Source organism: Podarcis filfolensis, assembly GCF_964270895.1.
Source record: "Podarcis filfolensis genome assembly, chromosome: 9".
NCBI lineage: Eukaryota > Metazoa > Chordata > Lepidosauria > Squamata > Lacertidae > Podarcis > Podarcis filfolensis.
The window spans coordinates 74399164-74414218 of NC_139610.1; the positions used below are offsets into that span (position 1 = coordinate 74399164).

Below are 15055 nucleotides of genomic sequence, written 5' to 3' on the forward strand. Positions count from 1 at the left end.
ATCAGGGACTGGAAGAAAGTGAATCAGGGAAGTTCTGGAACGTTCTGCGTCACAGAGGAAGATGGATGAGGCTGTTGACAGAAGGACCCCAGGTGGAGAGAAGACAAGTGCAACAGGGTGCTACAACATCCAAAAAGGAGCAATGTAAGGTAGGGAAATATTACTACATAGATTCTAAATTGTATCCTCAAGCCTTTCAAAGGTGTTTTATACTGTACATTAGTGTTACATACATGTTTTAAACAAATAAATGTCACATTTATGTTTTGCGTCAGGAGATGGAATTTGAACACTAGGTCTTCAATATAATTTTTATCAGGTGTGTATTTCTTTTTTTGATAGCAGAAAGAACAGTGAACCCCCAAAGAAACGGAACGGCTCTAAATAATCAGTTAAATGCGAAGGAATTGGCATTATGATAACCACGTTTTCAGAGTAGCCATGTTAGTCTTGTGTGACAAAAACAAGAAATATTAATTTGGCACCTTAACTACAAACAAATGTAGCATTGTGCTATTGTGGGCTACATGCCACTTTAACAGACGAATGCTGTGTTAGCATGAGTTGTTTATAGAAATGATTTCGGTGAGGAGTTTTAAAAAGTAGGGTCAGAGGAAAATGAAAAGTGCCCACAAATTTCTTAACAGTGTGATTTACAGGTTACAATAATATTATTTTTTCTGGGGGGGGGAGTCCCCAATGCCAGCACTGTCTATGCAATAACCCATTGTGACTCCCCTTTTAATTTAAACATTGACTTAGCAATCAACTTTATGGTCCCACATATAGAGAAGAAAATGAGACACCAATTCAAATAGCCCCTAAAAATCCACCAGGTAGAATCATAGAATCATAGAGTTGGAAGAGACCACAAGGGCCATCGAGTCCAACCCCCTGCCAAGCAGGAAACAGCATCAGAGCACTCCTGACATATGGTTGTCAAGCCTCTGCTTAAAGACCTCCAAAGAAGGAGACTCCACCACACTCCTTGGCAGCAAATTCCACTGTCGAACAGCTCTTACTGTCAGGAAGTTCTTCCTAATGTTTAGGTGGAATCTTCTTTCTTGTAGTTTGGATCCATTGCTCCGTGTCCGCTTCTCTGGAGCAGCAGAAAACAACCTTTCTCCCTCCTCTATGTGACATCCTTTTATATATTTGAACATGGCTATCATATCACCCCTTAACCTCCTCTTCTCCAGGCTAAACATGCCCAGCTCCCTTAGCCGTTCCTCATAAGGCATTGTTTCCAGGCCTTTGACCATTTTGGTTGCCCTCCTCTGGACACGTTCCAGTTTGTCAGTGTCCTTCTTGAACTGTGGTGCCCAGAACATTTGCCCTCCTCCAGTCTGCCGGGACTTCGCCTGTTCTCCAGGAATTCTCAAAGATGACTGCCAGTGGTTCTGAGATCACATCTGCCAGTTCTTTTAATACTCTTGGATGCAGTTCATCTGGCCCTGGAGACTTGAATACATCTAGACTAGCCAAGTATTCTTGTACTATCTCCTTAGTTATTCTGGGCTGTGTTTCCTCTGCTGAATCATTTGCTCCAAATTCTTCAGGTCGGGCATTGTTTTCTTTATCGGAGAAGACTGAGGCAAAGAAGGCATTGAGGAGTAAGTTTCTTCCTTTACTATTTCCTCTTCATAGGAACGCAAGTGATCTAAGCCACAGGCTTCAGTGAAGCTCAGGTGGGCACAGCTGTGAAAGGGTGCTGTGCAGGCCTGCCAATGAAACAACCCAGTGCTCCCCGTGGGGACCTGATATGGCTGCCCCCCCTGCCCCACCCCCAGTCCCATGCAGGTGAACTGCAGAGACACTGACACGGGAATCATAGAATCATAGACTCATAGAATTGCAGAGTCGACTAGTCCAGTGCCCTGCAATGCAGGAATCTCAGCTGAAGCATTCATGGAAAAGGGTTGCCTCCATGCTGCTACTTCCACAAGCTCATCAGCATCACTTTCCCCTTCATTTCTTTCTTTCTTTCTTTCTTTCTTTCTTTCTTTCTTTCTTTCTTTCTTTCTTTCTTCCTTTTTTTAAAAAAAAAATTAGTTGCATTTTTCAGAAATGGACAATAAAACTATGCAGACTACATGAAAAGCCTTGCACCAAGAGATTCCCAGGGTTCTTGTGGGAATTAAATGGGGAGGTGGAGAGTTATTATTATTGGACCACAATGACACGTGCTTTAGTTACATCACGATTGGATTGCTGTAACGTGCCTTTGAAAAGTGCTCGGAAACTTTAACTGAGTCAAAGAGCCGCAGCCAGGCTGCTGTCTGGGGCTGGTTATAGGGAGAACATAACTCCCTTGTTAGAACAGTTCAGCTGCATGGGCATAGCCAAGGGGGTGGGGTGGGCTGGCCTCCCCTAGATCCTCAAAAAGTATTGGAAAGCATAAAAAATCTCTAGTGAACTGCCCCCCCCCCCCGCAGAAGCTACTGGTCTGTTTCTGTGCACCATTCAAAGCACTAGTTGTGAGTTATAAAGCCTACTATGACATAAGTCCAATCTATCTGAAAGTCGGCATAATTCTGTGGGGAAAAAATATTTATGGAAATGTTGGCCCAGCTCCAGGTTCTAGTGAACATATATTGTAATTTTCCAGATCCAGCTCCCAAGAAAGATGCAGGTAAGGAACATGTTTATACCGCAAACATATAAACCGTCTTTATTGTTGCATTTTTAATTGTTGTTGCCCAACCTGGGACTTTAGAGTTAAAGATGGGTAAAAATATAAGAAGACCAGAGGCCCATTGAGTCCAGCATCCTGTAATCACTGTGTCAGCCTGCTGCTGGAATGTGTTGAAGCCCAGAGATCTGAGCTCAACGGCACCAACTGGAACCGTACAGACGCATTGGGAGTTTGCTTTTGACCTCAGTGGGAACTCTTGGCGTCCTGGTCATCCCCAAGACCTTCATTGGAGCACTCGTTGCCTACAAGCTGCCCCAAAACTCCAAAAAGCAGCAGCCAGTTCTCTGCAATAGTGAGCCTTGCTTCCTTTCCCTCTCGCTGAAGTCCCTTCGCAGCGTTCTTTTATACGTGTGTAGATTCCACCATGGCCACAGATTTGCCTCCAAAATGAGCTGAGTCACAAGGAGCACCATGTTGGCTCCCCTGCTGCTCTGTAAGATAGCATCTCTCTGGTCTATTGAGTCCAACCAGGGAAGACAGAGAGATACATGTCCTGAAGAAACCATGTTTTCACATTAGCTTCCTCCATCCACTTAGCCTTGCAAAAAATAATAATAATAATAATTTATTATTTATACTCCACCCATCTGGCTGGGTTTCCCCAGCCACTCTGGGCAGCTTCCAACAAAACACTAAAATACAATAACCTATTAAACATTAAAAGCTTCCCTAAACAGGGCTGCCTTCAGATATCTTCTAAAAGTTTGGTAGTTATTTTTCTCTTTGACATCTGATGGGAGGGTGTTCCACAGGGCGGGTGCCACTACTGAGAAGGCCCTCTGCCTGGTTCCCGGTAACTTGGCTTCTTGCAGCGAGGGAACTGCCAGAAGGCCCTCGGTGCTGGACCTTGCAAGGATACAGCCCCTGAGCAGTTGGCTGCCCCATTGACTTAGGAAGCTGGCTGTCGCTTGTTGATCTAGATGTGATGCCACAGAGTATGAAAAGCTTGTTTACTGTGATGAGAGTGGGATGAATCACTGGTTGTTAAATCAGAATTTTCTGTCCTCTTGCCTCTTAAGCAACACCAGCTGAAGACAAGAGTTTCTTTAAAACGCCCCGTGGTGAAGCTGTAGTCGTATTTTTTCTCCTCCTCCTGTTTCTTGCCTCTGTTATGATGGCCGGTCTGTGTAAGTTCAACTTTTTCAAATACATAAAACACTTCGGAATGACTGTGGTGGCCTTTACTTCAGTGTGAAGAGAAGGAATAATCCAGTCTCTGCTAAGGTTGTTTATCCATTGATTTCAGTGTGTGAGCTAAGCATGTGATCAAAATCTCTACTGCTGATATCAATGGCACATTTTTCTGTTCTCAAATAATTTGTCAAGACACTTTCTGTGCTTTGCAGGCTAATAGAACTTCATGGAGTGAATTAGGGCTGGGCTGAGTTGAAAAGGACTATTTCTCAAGCGTTTCACCCACCTTAAAACCAGCTGTTCAGTTTCGTAACAGCCAACTTTTTGTTCTTCTGAGCCCTGCTCTGAGGTGCTTTTTCAATTTTGTGAAATTCAGAGTGTCTCTCCATGGAGGGTGCCATTATACTGTTCAGTAGCTGAATACAGTACCTATAGATATAAACATAGAGCTTTACAAAGTGGGAAGATCATTCCTCGAGTAGTTGATTTATTCAAGAAGTGTGATTACTATTATATGAAAGTCTTGTGAAGGCATCATTTGCCAAGGTCAGGCCTGGATTTATGTTCTCAGTGTTTTGTTGTCATGTTCACTGTTTAGTATTACTCTGTATATTCTGTGATCTGGTGCTCTGGCTATCTTTTGGGGTTGAAGATCTGAATGTCAAGTGTCATCAACAATGATGTTCCATCTCCCCTTGGGCTGAGCCATGACATGGAATCAGCCTATGGGGAAATTATTTCTAGGACATGCGAAGCCTTGACTAAGAATCAGGGCTAGCATTTGTGGCTTAGGAGTGAGGATGGAGCTGTTGGTTGGCAAGGAAAAAATAGGTATAAAAAGAGAATTCCCTGGAGGCCAAGATCCAGGTTTGGGGCAACTACTTTTTGCTTCCAGAACCCCAGCAGAGATTTAATATCACAAAATATGCAGCCTGGTAAAGCATGGAAATATAGGCTGTTGGACCTTTAAAATATGCCCTTCTTCAGTTCCTCCCAAAGTTTCCCACTTCATCCAGCATAGAAAAAGACCACACGTTTCGTAAGTTAAAATTGGTTTACTCACAAACTCTTCAAAGGTCAAATTCATGTGCTTTCCCATACAGCAGTAAGAAAACACAGGCAGCAAAACTTAGATTAGTTCCAAAGTGATGAAAGCTCCTAAGCTATTGTTATAGGAACACAAGGATGGCTTGTAGAAAATCATGCATTCTGAACTTGGAGCAACTAGCTCAGACATCTTTAAATGCAGGAGTTGACAAGGTAGATGAGGGAACAATAGGCTTGACTTCTTTTTTCCTCCCCAGGGTGAGTGTGAGTGATATAATACCTTCATGTATTATTAGACTTATGTTGGTTATAGGAGGCTGGTTATCCCCCAAGAGCCATGCCATTCTCTGGCAAATGACTGTTGGTTGTTGGAGCACCGTTTATTTTCTCCCAACTTCTTCTCTTTTTTAGATTGTACATTATGGGCAGAACAGCGGTCATTCTTTTCCGGAGTAAAACAGATTCGGAATTTTGTTGAAGAATATGATCCATCTTCTGTAGGCGTGGATGGTAAGCAATGTAAAGCAGTAGGAATGTGAAGGAAATCTCCTTCTTTTTCCTTCTGCCCAACCCTGGGGTGTTTTCTCCCAGAAGAAGTGATTTCAGGGATGCATCTCAGCTGGAAGAAAAACTGCTTTGGCAAAAGTGTAATGCAGTGTAAAGTGATGAGCAAACGATGGGTCTTTTGAGGGCAATATTGATTTATTTTCAGCATTTAGATCTCATCCTTCACCCATAATTTGCCGGGCAGATCACAGCACAGAACGATCTACATGACACCCCACATGTATTACTTGGTAACAAAAACTTGTTAGAAGGCAATCGCTGAAAGACCTGGCAGAAGAAGAAAAATCTGCCAACCTAAAATCGAAACTCAATGGGAGTGGGAAGTTTGCCTGGCTCCCCTTTCCCTACACAAACACCTACATTCACAATATCCAAAAAACACCAACCCAAGAACCCATGTCTCCTGGAGATACCCTGTGTTGGCCCAAGGCATCCCAGCAGGAAAGGAACATAAAAGGGATTCAAAATCAGATGCATTACATGGACAGCTCTAGCACTTGTCCACACTGGAGTTTTCTGTGTGTTTGCATTTAAGTTGCATGGTCCACATGATGTTACCCTCAAGCAACAGCAATTGTGATGCTTTCCCCCCTGTAAAGTTGGGTTTATCCAATATAGGAATAATCCAGTGTTAGGGCAGTGGTTTTCAACCACTGTGCCGTGGCACCCTGGGATGCCTTGAATGATGGTTAGGGGTGCCATGGGCAACACTGGCCTCTATCCCTCTTTCCCTCCCTCCTCTGATGCCCTCTCACATCTCTGCCTCCCAAAGGCTTGCACAGCTGTTTGTTGCAGCAGCCCTGGCTACAAGCTCCCGAAGCAAATGGTGCCTCTGGGGCTGGCCAGGGGGTGCTGGTTGCCAGGAGCTGAAGCGGGCTTGGAGTAAGCAAGCAAGTGGGTGAGGGAGCCCAGACAGCCAGTTCACCTGCCCTTGCTGTTGGGAATGGACAGACAAGTCCCAGGCCCCTGTGAGGCAGTGTGAGGAAGCATCTCTCTTTGGGGTGGGGGTGGGGGGCAGTTCAGAGACCAGGGGTGGCAGCAATGACTGCCTGGAAGACTCTCAAGGAGAGGAGAGGAGGCTGAGGGAACACTCCACAAGGGAGGGTGTTCAAAAAAGGGTGAGAGGCTGCCAGCTCTGCAGGCAAGGGGTGACATAACTGGGTTCCTAAGCCCCACAGGGGTGCTGCAGAAAGAATGTAGTTGGTCAAGGGAGCCGTGGACTCAAAAGGTTGAGGTAGGGGGAATCAGGCTCCAAACTGCTCTACTTGGAGTTGCGAATGCTTTGTTCTGTTACTGTATTTCTGGTTTGGGGGAGCAATAGTCACTTTCTGCTGTTCCACTTTCTATGCCCACTGTGCCCTCCGAAGTTTCATCTCATCTTCTGCAGTTGCCACAATTATTTAAAATATCCTCTGCTGGATCCCTCATATTTGCACAAAATCAGAAGCATGCGTGTACATAATGTGCACTGCTACCATTTCCACAGATGACACTGAACAGAGAGAGGGATTGCTGTTGCAGTTGCTGGGCCAACTCTTGTCCGGCATTTTTGATTACAGACCTTGCTTATTCAAGTATTCATACAAAGGCTATTTGCAGGGGTGGCGCTGTGGTCTAAACCACCGAGCCTCTAGGGCTTGCAGATATTAAGGTCAGCGGTTCCGCCCGATGGAGTGAGCTCCCGTTACTCTGCCCCAGCTCCTGCCAACCTGGCAGTTTGAAAGCATACCAGATCAAGTAGATAAATAGGTATTGCTGTGGCAGGAAGGTAAATGGCGTTTCCATGCGCTCTGGTTTCCATCACGGTGTTCCGTTGCACCAGAAGCTATTTAGTCATGCTTGCCACATGACCTGGAAAGCTGTCAGTGGGCAAAAACCAGCTCCTTCAGCCTAAAAAGCAATACAGTGGACGCTCGGGTTGCAAACGTGATCCATGCGGGAGGCATGTTCACAACCCGCAGTGCCACATCTGCACATGCGCGGGTTGCGATTTGGCGCTTCTGTGCATGTGCGACCGCCAAAACTCAGAAGTAACCCGTTCCAGTACTTCTGGGTTTCGGTGCACCCATAACCCCAAAAAAAAAACCCACAACCAGAAGCGTCAGTAACCCGAGGTATGATTGTATGAGCGCTGCACCCCATAGTCGCCTTTGACTGGACTTAACTGTCCAGGGGTCATTTACATTTCTCTTTACCTTTCATATGTAGGGATACCAACAGGATTTTCCTGTTTACCACAACTTTGACTTCACTCATTGGCTAAAATCACTGAAACTCTGGAGCAGGTTTCTTTCACAATGAAATTGTGTTAAATAATGCCTGTTGCTACTTTCGTTGGATAAATAAATAAAAGTTTACAAATAGTGCCAGCATTTTCTCCATCCATCATAGATGACAGACATAACTAATGGTGCAAAGCAGCTCTATGCCCTGTACTGGCGTTAATCTCTAGAACTATGTGTTCCCAGAGGGCTTTTGCTACTGGACTGGTGCTGCTGTCCAAAGTTCTGCTTCTTGTTTCATGCCAGGGTGTGGCAAACTCTTGAGAAATGGTTTCTTAATAGTATAATTCCCCTGATTTGAATTGTTTCAAACCTTTTAGACCTTGAAATACTCGCTGTAGCTCAAGGCTTAGTGGATGAACTGCTCAACTCGACTCTCCTAAACGATGAAATTAAATCTGATATTGGTGAGTTACTTTGCGACTGTGGTGGTGAAAAACTGGAGCACGGGGGGAACTTGCTTTGAGGCTCAGCACCTGATTAAAAAGAAATCCTCTTTTACAGACCTCCTGGAGGTGCAGATGTCCTACCATCCAATGCACACAGCACCTTAGTTGTAGTTGAAGCTGGTTCTGAGATGTATGTTTGGTTGAAAACACAATATTTAGTGCATTTCCCCCCCTCAATCTCCGCTCCAGAAAGTTAATTGAACTTACCAGCTTCGGGAATGGGAAAGGAAGCTGTTTCCGTTGGAAGAGTAAAATTGCCAATGGAGATATATCAGCTGAAATCACATTTCTGTATTTGGGTTATGGCCACATTGGTCATAAGGCAAATGAAGAGTAGAAGCCAAAGTGCAACCTGGGTTGTATGCAGCAGAAGAGCACCTAGGAGAAGCCAGGCTGGATGAGGAAGTGAGTTGGGAGAGGGGTTAGCAGCCTTTAGCAGTTCTGTGTAGCTGATTGCAGCTTCTGAGAGCTCATAACTAGGAGCTCCTGACCTAGTTGTATAAAGATGTATAAAGATACCCATTTAGGAATACAATAGGGGCTCTGAATCTGCCTGAAACTGGGAAGGACTGAATCTCTGCACTGGGGGCTACTAAGTTTGCAGTTTTCAGGTGCCTTGTGAAACAGAAAACACAAAGTTATGGTTATCGTGCTTTCCCAATGCAAGTCAAAGGGAGGGTTGAAACTTACATTTTCCAAATATTGCTTCGGATTTTGGATCCAAGGGGACCAACTTTCCCTGGATCCAAGGTTCTGAATTGGACACTGGAGCAAGAGGGGAAGGTCTTGCTCAGGCCTGCTGGTATAGAAATCCATTGATGGACACACACCCCAAAAGGGGAAGGAAAGTAATGATATCACGGTGAAGATGGATCTATGTCTACTATTCTAATAAACATGATCATGTATTTGCCTACTCAGAGGTTAGGCTTATTGCAGGATTGCAGCTTTGATATGATGTACTGGGGTGTACTGTAATTCAGCGAGCAATACATTTTGACCTGATAGGCTCTTGCTTTCTAATCAGCATGAACACATAAGCTGGCTTCTACTGAATACCCTCCTTTCTTTTCTCTTTCTGCTATTCCTGCATTGCTGCCTTGGCCCCAAGACAAGATTGCTGAATTGCTGAAGGACCCACAATGGAAGATGCATAACAGGGCCTTATACTACTATTCCAATGAGAAACAATCATGGGAAGAGTCCAGAAAGCATTGTATTAAGAAAAAAACTTCATTAATTTCTGTTAGCAATGGTGAAGAACAGGTTAGCAGAACACTGGGATGCATAAAAGGCAAAGAAAAAGTCTCACAGGTGTTTTGTTTTGTTTTTTGTTTTTTGCACATGAACATTTTATTGCCTCCAACTCTCCTGTAATCAGAAGAAAGGTGGAGGAGAACCTTCACAAGGTCTGTGCTCCAGTGAAGGGAGCATATTAGAGGTGTGCAGAAATAGAAGCAACAACAGACAATTTAGACAAAATATTACACAGTTACACATTAAAATGTTACATTAATACAATGTTACTAATAAGCTCTTCATACAGGATGGCAAATACAGTCTAATAGGCATTACTGAAACCTGTTGGGATGAGACTCATGACTGGAATGTAGAAATTGAGAGTTATAACATGTTCAGAAGGAACAGACCAAACAGGAAGGGAGGAGGAGGAGCATTATATGTAAAGGATATGTACACTTGTGGCGAGATCCATGACCTGGAGCATAGAAAGCAGGATGAGCGTATATGGGTACAAATTGTAGGTGAGGGAAAGAACAGTGGTCTTACTGTGGGTGTCTGCTAAAGTCCTTCAGACAGAGGACTTTGATAAGGACTTCCTAGAGCAGATGACCAAACATTCAAAAAGGAGAGACATCATAGAATCATAGAGTTGGAAGAGACCACAAGGGCCATCGAGTCCAACCCCCTGCCAAGCAGGAAACACCATCAGAGCACTCCTGACATATGGTTGTCAAGCCTCTGCTTAAAGACCTCCAAAGAAGGAGACTCCACCACACTCCTTGGCAGCAAATTCCACTGTCAAACAGCTCTTACTGTCAGGAAGTTCTTCCTAATGTTTAGGTGGAATCTTCTTTCTTGTAGTTTGGAACCATTGCTCCGTGTCCGCTTCTCTGGAGCAGCAGGAAACAACCTTTCTCCCTTGTCTATGTGACATCCTTTTATTTATTTGAACATGGCTATCATATCACCCCTTAACCTCCTCTTCTCCAGGCTAAACATGTCCAGCTCCCTTAGCCGTTCCTCATAAGGCATCGTTTCCAGGCCTTTGACCATTTTGGTTGCCCTCCTCTGGACACGTTCCAGTTTGTCAGTGTCCTTCTTGAACTGCGGTGCCCAGAACTGGACACAGTACTCCAGGTGAGGTCTGGAGATAGTAGTCATGGGAGACTTCAGCTACCCTGATATTTGTTAGAATTCAAACTCTTCCAAGAATGGAAGGTCCAACAAATTCCTCCGTTGCCTCACTTACAATTTCATTTCTCAGATAGTAGAATATGCAACAAGGGGATCATCTCTCTCAGACCTGGTCATCTCCAAATGGGAGGAACTGATGGACAAAGTGGAAGTACTGGCAATCTTGGGAGGAAGTGATCATGTTCTCCTGGGTTTCATGAGACAGAAGCGAAGAAAAACTGAGTGTGGTTGGACATGCACTCTGGACTTTAAGAAGGCTGATTTCAAAAAGCTTAAGGAATTGCTGTGTGAATCCCATGGTCAGAAATACTCAAAGAGAAGAGGGGCAGGTCCAAGATGGCTTGGATTTTCTTAAAGGTGAAGTATAGAAGGCGCAAATGAAGACAATTGCAACAAGAAGGAAAAGTGGGAGGCACCTAAAGAAACCAGTATGGCTGCATAAGGAGCTTATAGTTGATCTACCAGCTCTTAGGAAAGGATGCTGTCATTACTAAGATCCAGTGTGGGTTTCTCAAAACCAAGTTGTGAGATGAATCTCATTTCTTTTTTCGATGGAATTACAAGCTTGGAGTATCGGGGGAATTCTGTGGACATAGAGTACCTTGATTTCAGTAAGGCTTTTGACAAAGTCCCCCATGATATTCTTGCAAGGAAGCTGGTGAAATGTGGGCTGGATGATATCAATAGTCTGAGCCAGTCACTTATTCCAGAGGTAATCCAGGGCTTCAACAGGACCACCAGTCACATCATTCAGTAAAACCATCAGAGCTGTCTGAAAAGTCAGTGGATCCATTAGCCTCCAAGGGTAGACCATCCAAATAGGTCTTCTGCCTTTGCGGAGAAGAGAAGATCTCAACAGGAAGTGTTTTGACCATGACAAGGGGCTGACATGAATACCCCCCACTTTCAGATCACTGCCCACTTGAGACATAGGTCCAGAGTGTGGCCTGCCACACACATTGGGCCAGTAACTCTCAGTTTGCATTTCTTAGTTCAAAAAGTATTGATCAGATGTGTAGAGATCTTTCCTATTCTAATTAATTCAAGAAGGTTCTGGAACCTTCTTTGTGTGAAAGAAACAAGCAGAAAGTTCATGATGTTTGGGTTATTCCTTCAGAGAAGCTGAGTACAGCTGGCTTAAACTGGTTCTCTTATCTCTTTCAGTCAAGGTCATGCTGGCTATAAAAGTAGGGCCAGAAGGAGCCTGGCTTTCACTTTCTCTTTCTGTCTCTTTTCCGTCTGGTGTGCTGTTCTGCACATAGTATGCTTAGTGTTAAGGTTTAGACTGATTATAAATTATTGTAAGTTTAAGTTAGGTCTGCTGCAACTGGATTTCTTATGGACAGTGCCAATCCTGACTGTATGGGATATGTGACCATCATTATGCTAATTTGCCTTCAGTAGCAGTAAAGCTTTGCTGGATTAAATGGTCTATTTGGGGGGAATCCTGCAATGTATTTAAGTTTTTACTCTGCGAACTATACATTGAAATCTACTCTGGAACAATGTTGAGTAGAAGTAAGTCCTGAGCCATCCCAGAGCCGCTCACCTCAGCGTGGATGTTTAAGTTCCTAAAAACCAGCAGTCTGAGTGTCCTCTATCAGCTCAGGCAGGGAGGCTGCTGGGCAGAGAGGCAGGTGGTAAATTAGCAGAACCCCATTTCTGTCCCAGCTGCCCAATGCCAGGAGCACACAATCTAGCTCCCCTCATCAATTGGACAGAGAGCCTGGAGAGAGAGAATTTCTATAGACCACAGCAACTCCTCCTCCCTGACCCTCCAGTCTGCCCTGATGCTGCACTGAGTTCCCAGGTGGGCACGGCTGGCTGAGACTTAGTCCTCACACCTTGACCGCTGGGCAAAGAAGCAGGTAGTAAATTAGCAGAATCCGGTATCTGTCTCAACTGCCCAATGCCAGGAATACACAATCTAGCTCCTCCTATTATAGGATATGCTTTAAAGAACTCAAGCCTGCTTCATCAGATGCATCTGACAAAGTGGACTTTAGTTCCCTAAAGCTTAAGCCATAATAAAAAGGGATCGTCTTTAAGTTATCGCAAGATTAGTATTATTTTACAAGTCTGTAATATTTTGGGGATGAACCACTCTCTGGAAACCTTTGAAAGGGGAATCTAGACACTCATTGCTTCTTTCTGGTTGTGCTTTTTTGCAGGACTTTATAAACAATGAAGGAGCTAAGTTTAAGAAACATTTCTGGATAGGACTGAGGAAGAATAACAAAAAACTGAATGGATTGGAATGGCTTGATGGTTCAGCAGTTCTTGAAGTGTGAGTTTGTAAATAAACATTCTTAATGCCTTTATTGCAGACAGACTCCCAGAAATCCATTTTCGTTTGTCAACTTTTAATTTGTCAGTAGGGTCTAGAAACTTATCTCTTGTCACTTTTGTTTGCACTCAGATTTTGAAACTTTCCCGTGTTAGTTCAGGCACAGGGATCTGCTCTTCATTATGCATGGACCTAGCTTAATCCATTTACAAATCCACCTATGATTTGTTTCTTTTCAAGTAGATGGCAAGTGGAAGCCAATGGGTTTTCTTTAGGGGTGAGGGAAGTTAACTGATAGTTGTTTGTTTGGAGAGAAACAAAACATGCATTTGGGTTCACACATTATAAAAAGCCAGACACTGGTTTCTTTCTGGCTTGTTTCCTCTGCTAACAAGAGGAACATTCTAAAACATTGGGTTTTTAGTTTAAAAAATTGTAAAGGAGGTGCAAGGGCGGGATATTTAATAGCTGCAAGACATTTAGTAGCCATTTGAAACTGATATCATTGATTGCTTCATTTTCTCATGAGCCCTTAGTGAGAAACCTATCTCCGCAATGTTCCTGCATACGTATATTTATTGCTCCAACGAAGAAAATAAAGCAAACATTTAGTTTGAATTGATTTGTGCTGCCATCTTTTTTTCAGATTCTGGGATACTGAGATGAAGCAGCCCAGCGCATCGCCAGATGACAACTGTGTTTATATCACACAGAAATGCAGACACAGATATTGTTGGCACGATGCTGCCTGTTGGCACAAAATGTCATTTATCTGCAAGGAGGCTCCAGATCAGAAATGGGAGAGGTAGAAGCCTTTAAAGGAATAAAATTGTGCTCTGTGATTTCTGTTCAAAATGAGCCTAAACCCATCTGGGTGCTTTAAATCAATCAAGTAAAGTATTACATATGCAACACCACTTGTGTTCTTAATTTGTATCTCTATTATTTTGACATTCACTATCTATACACTACAAGTTACACAAAAAGGGCAATAGTGATGTCACAGAACGGGGCTTCCCAATGAGAGCTTGATGGCGGCTCTTTGCTGACCACTTCAGAACAGCAATACCTTTTAACTATTAGAAAGGAGGCAGCTGGTGGGTCTGGAACCACTGGTGAGAAGAAATCTCTCTCAGTTTCTGATTAAGTGAAGCAGGAATATGGAGGAACTCCCTTAGGCATGTTTAGGGCGCCTCTCAAGTTACTAGGAGACCACATTTTGGCCACATCAACACCAGACACTCAAAGCACATTCCTTTCCCACAAAGGATCCCAGGAACTGTAGTTTAGGTAGAAGGTAAAGGTAAAGGACCTCTGGACAGTTAAGACCAGTCAAAGGTGACTGTGGGGTTGCGGCGCTCATCTTGCTTTTCAGGCAGAGGGAACCAGCATTTGTCCACAGACAGCTTTCCAGGTCATGTGGCCAGCAAGACTAAACCGCTATTGGTGTGGATATGACCTTGTGCTCCTGACCAGCCTAAGGTGAAGGGCTACTACTTTGACGGGGCCCCTGGCAAAGTTTTCAACCCAGCCTTGGCCATCTCCTATTTTGAGAATTCAAGGACCAAATGCCCATGTGTGCATGTCAGAAGAAGCATGCAAAGCCCAGGGGAGGCGCAGGTATGATGAACACGGCCAGGTGCAGCTTAGAGGGACCTGGAGCAAAGTAGCCTCTGGTGAGCCTCTTACTCGGTCAGGGTTATTTGGTTGTGGGATGCATTAGCACCAGTCTAGATGCCTGCTTAGTGTCACACAATGCTCACAATTTAGCATCACTCTCAGGAACTGTAGGGAATTAATATGGCACATAGATGCAGACATCTGGTGCTGCTTTGATCACTGAGCTGCAGGTGACTCTGGTAGACCCTGAGGTCTTAAGCAGTGATTTCTGAGCTCCACAGGGAGCCATCTGTTATATAAGCATAAATAGACAACACTTTCCCCCCCAGAAAAGTCTGCAATATATATATAGATTGAGATTTTATTTTTAAAATGCTGAGTAAGACCATTACAGGCTTTGTGACAAAAGTAATTTCCAGCCTAAAGTATGGCTAGGATTGATTCTGGAATCATTTGTTTGCTAATAAATTAAAACTGTTTTATCACTGAATCAAAGCAAATGACTACTATCTCGCATTCCCCTGTTCCTTTTCTTTTA

At 43.9% G+C, this 15055-nt stretch overlaps 1 protein-coding gene across 3 annotated transcripts; it reads left to right on the forward strand.

Annotated features, from left to right (window-relative positions):
* Positions 1–7: 7 nt before the first annotated feature.
* LOC310742440 (collectin-12-like) lies at positions 8–13811 on the forward strand. 3 transcript variants are annotated; one of them, XM_083571953.1, is made up of 9 exons: positions 8–149; positions 790–836; positions 2609–2632; positions 3715–3822; positions 5288–5386; positions 8046–8132; positions 9286–9440; positions 12782–12897; positions 13544–13811. In XM_083571953.1, the coding sequence occupies exons 4-9, from the start codon at positions 3807–3809 to the stop codon at positions 13704–13706; spliced, it is 636 nt and encodes a 211-aa protein (XP_083428079.1). In that variant the 5' UTR covers positions 8–149; positions 790–836; positions 2609–2632; positions 3715–3806; the 3' UTR covers positions 13707–13811. The 3 variants fall into 3 exon arrangements, with proteins under 3 accessions (XP_083428079.1, XP_083428081.1, XP_083428080.1); XM_083571955.1 differs by lacking the exon at positions 2609–2632; XM_083571954.1 differs by lacking the exon at positions 790–836 and having other exon boundaries at positions 64–149.
* Positions 13812–15055: the final 1244 nt, after the last annotated feature.

Bases quoted from the DNA above. Each gene is read 5' to 3' on its own strand.
- LOC310742440 (XM_083571953.1), top strand. The intron at 8,133-9,285 runs GTGAGTTACTTT...CTTGGCCCCAAG, and splicing joins TGAAATTAAATCTGATATTG to ACAAGATTGCTGAATTGCTG. The intron at 9,441-12,781 runs GTTAGCAGAACA...GCTTTTTTGCAG, and splicing joins TTAGCAATGGTGAAGAACAG to GACTTTATAAACAATGAAGG.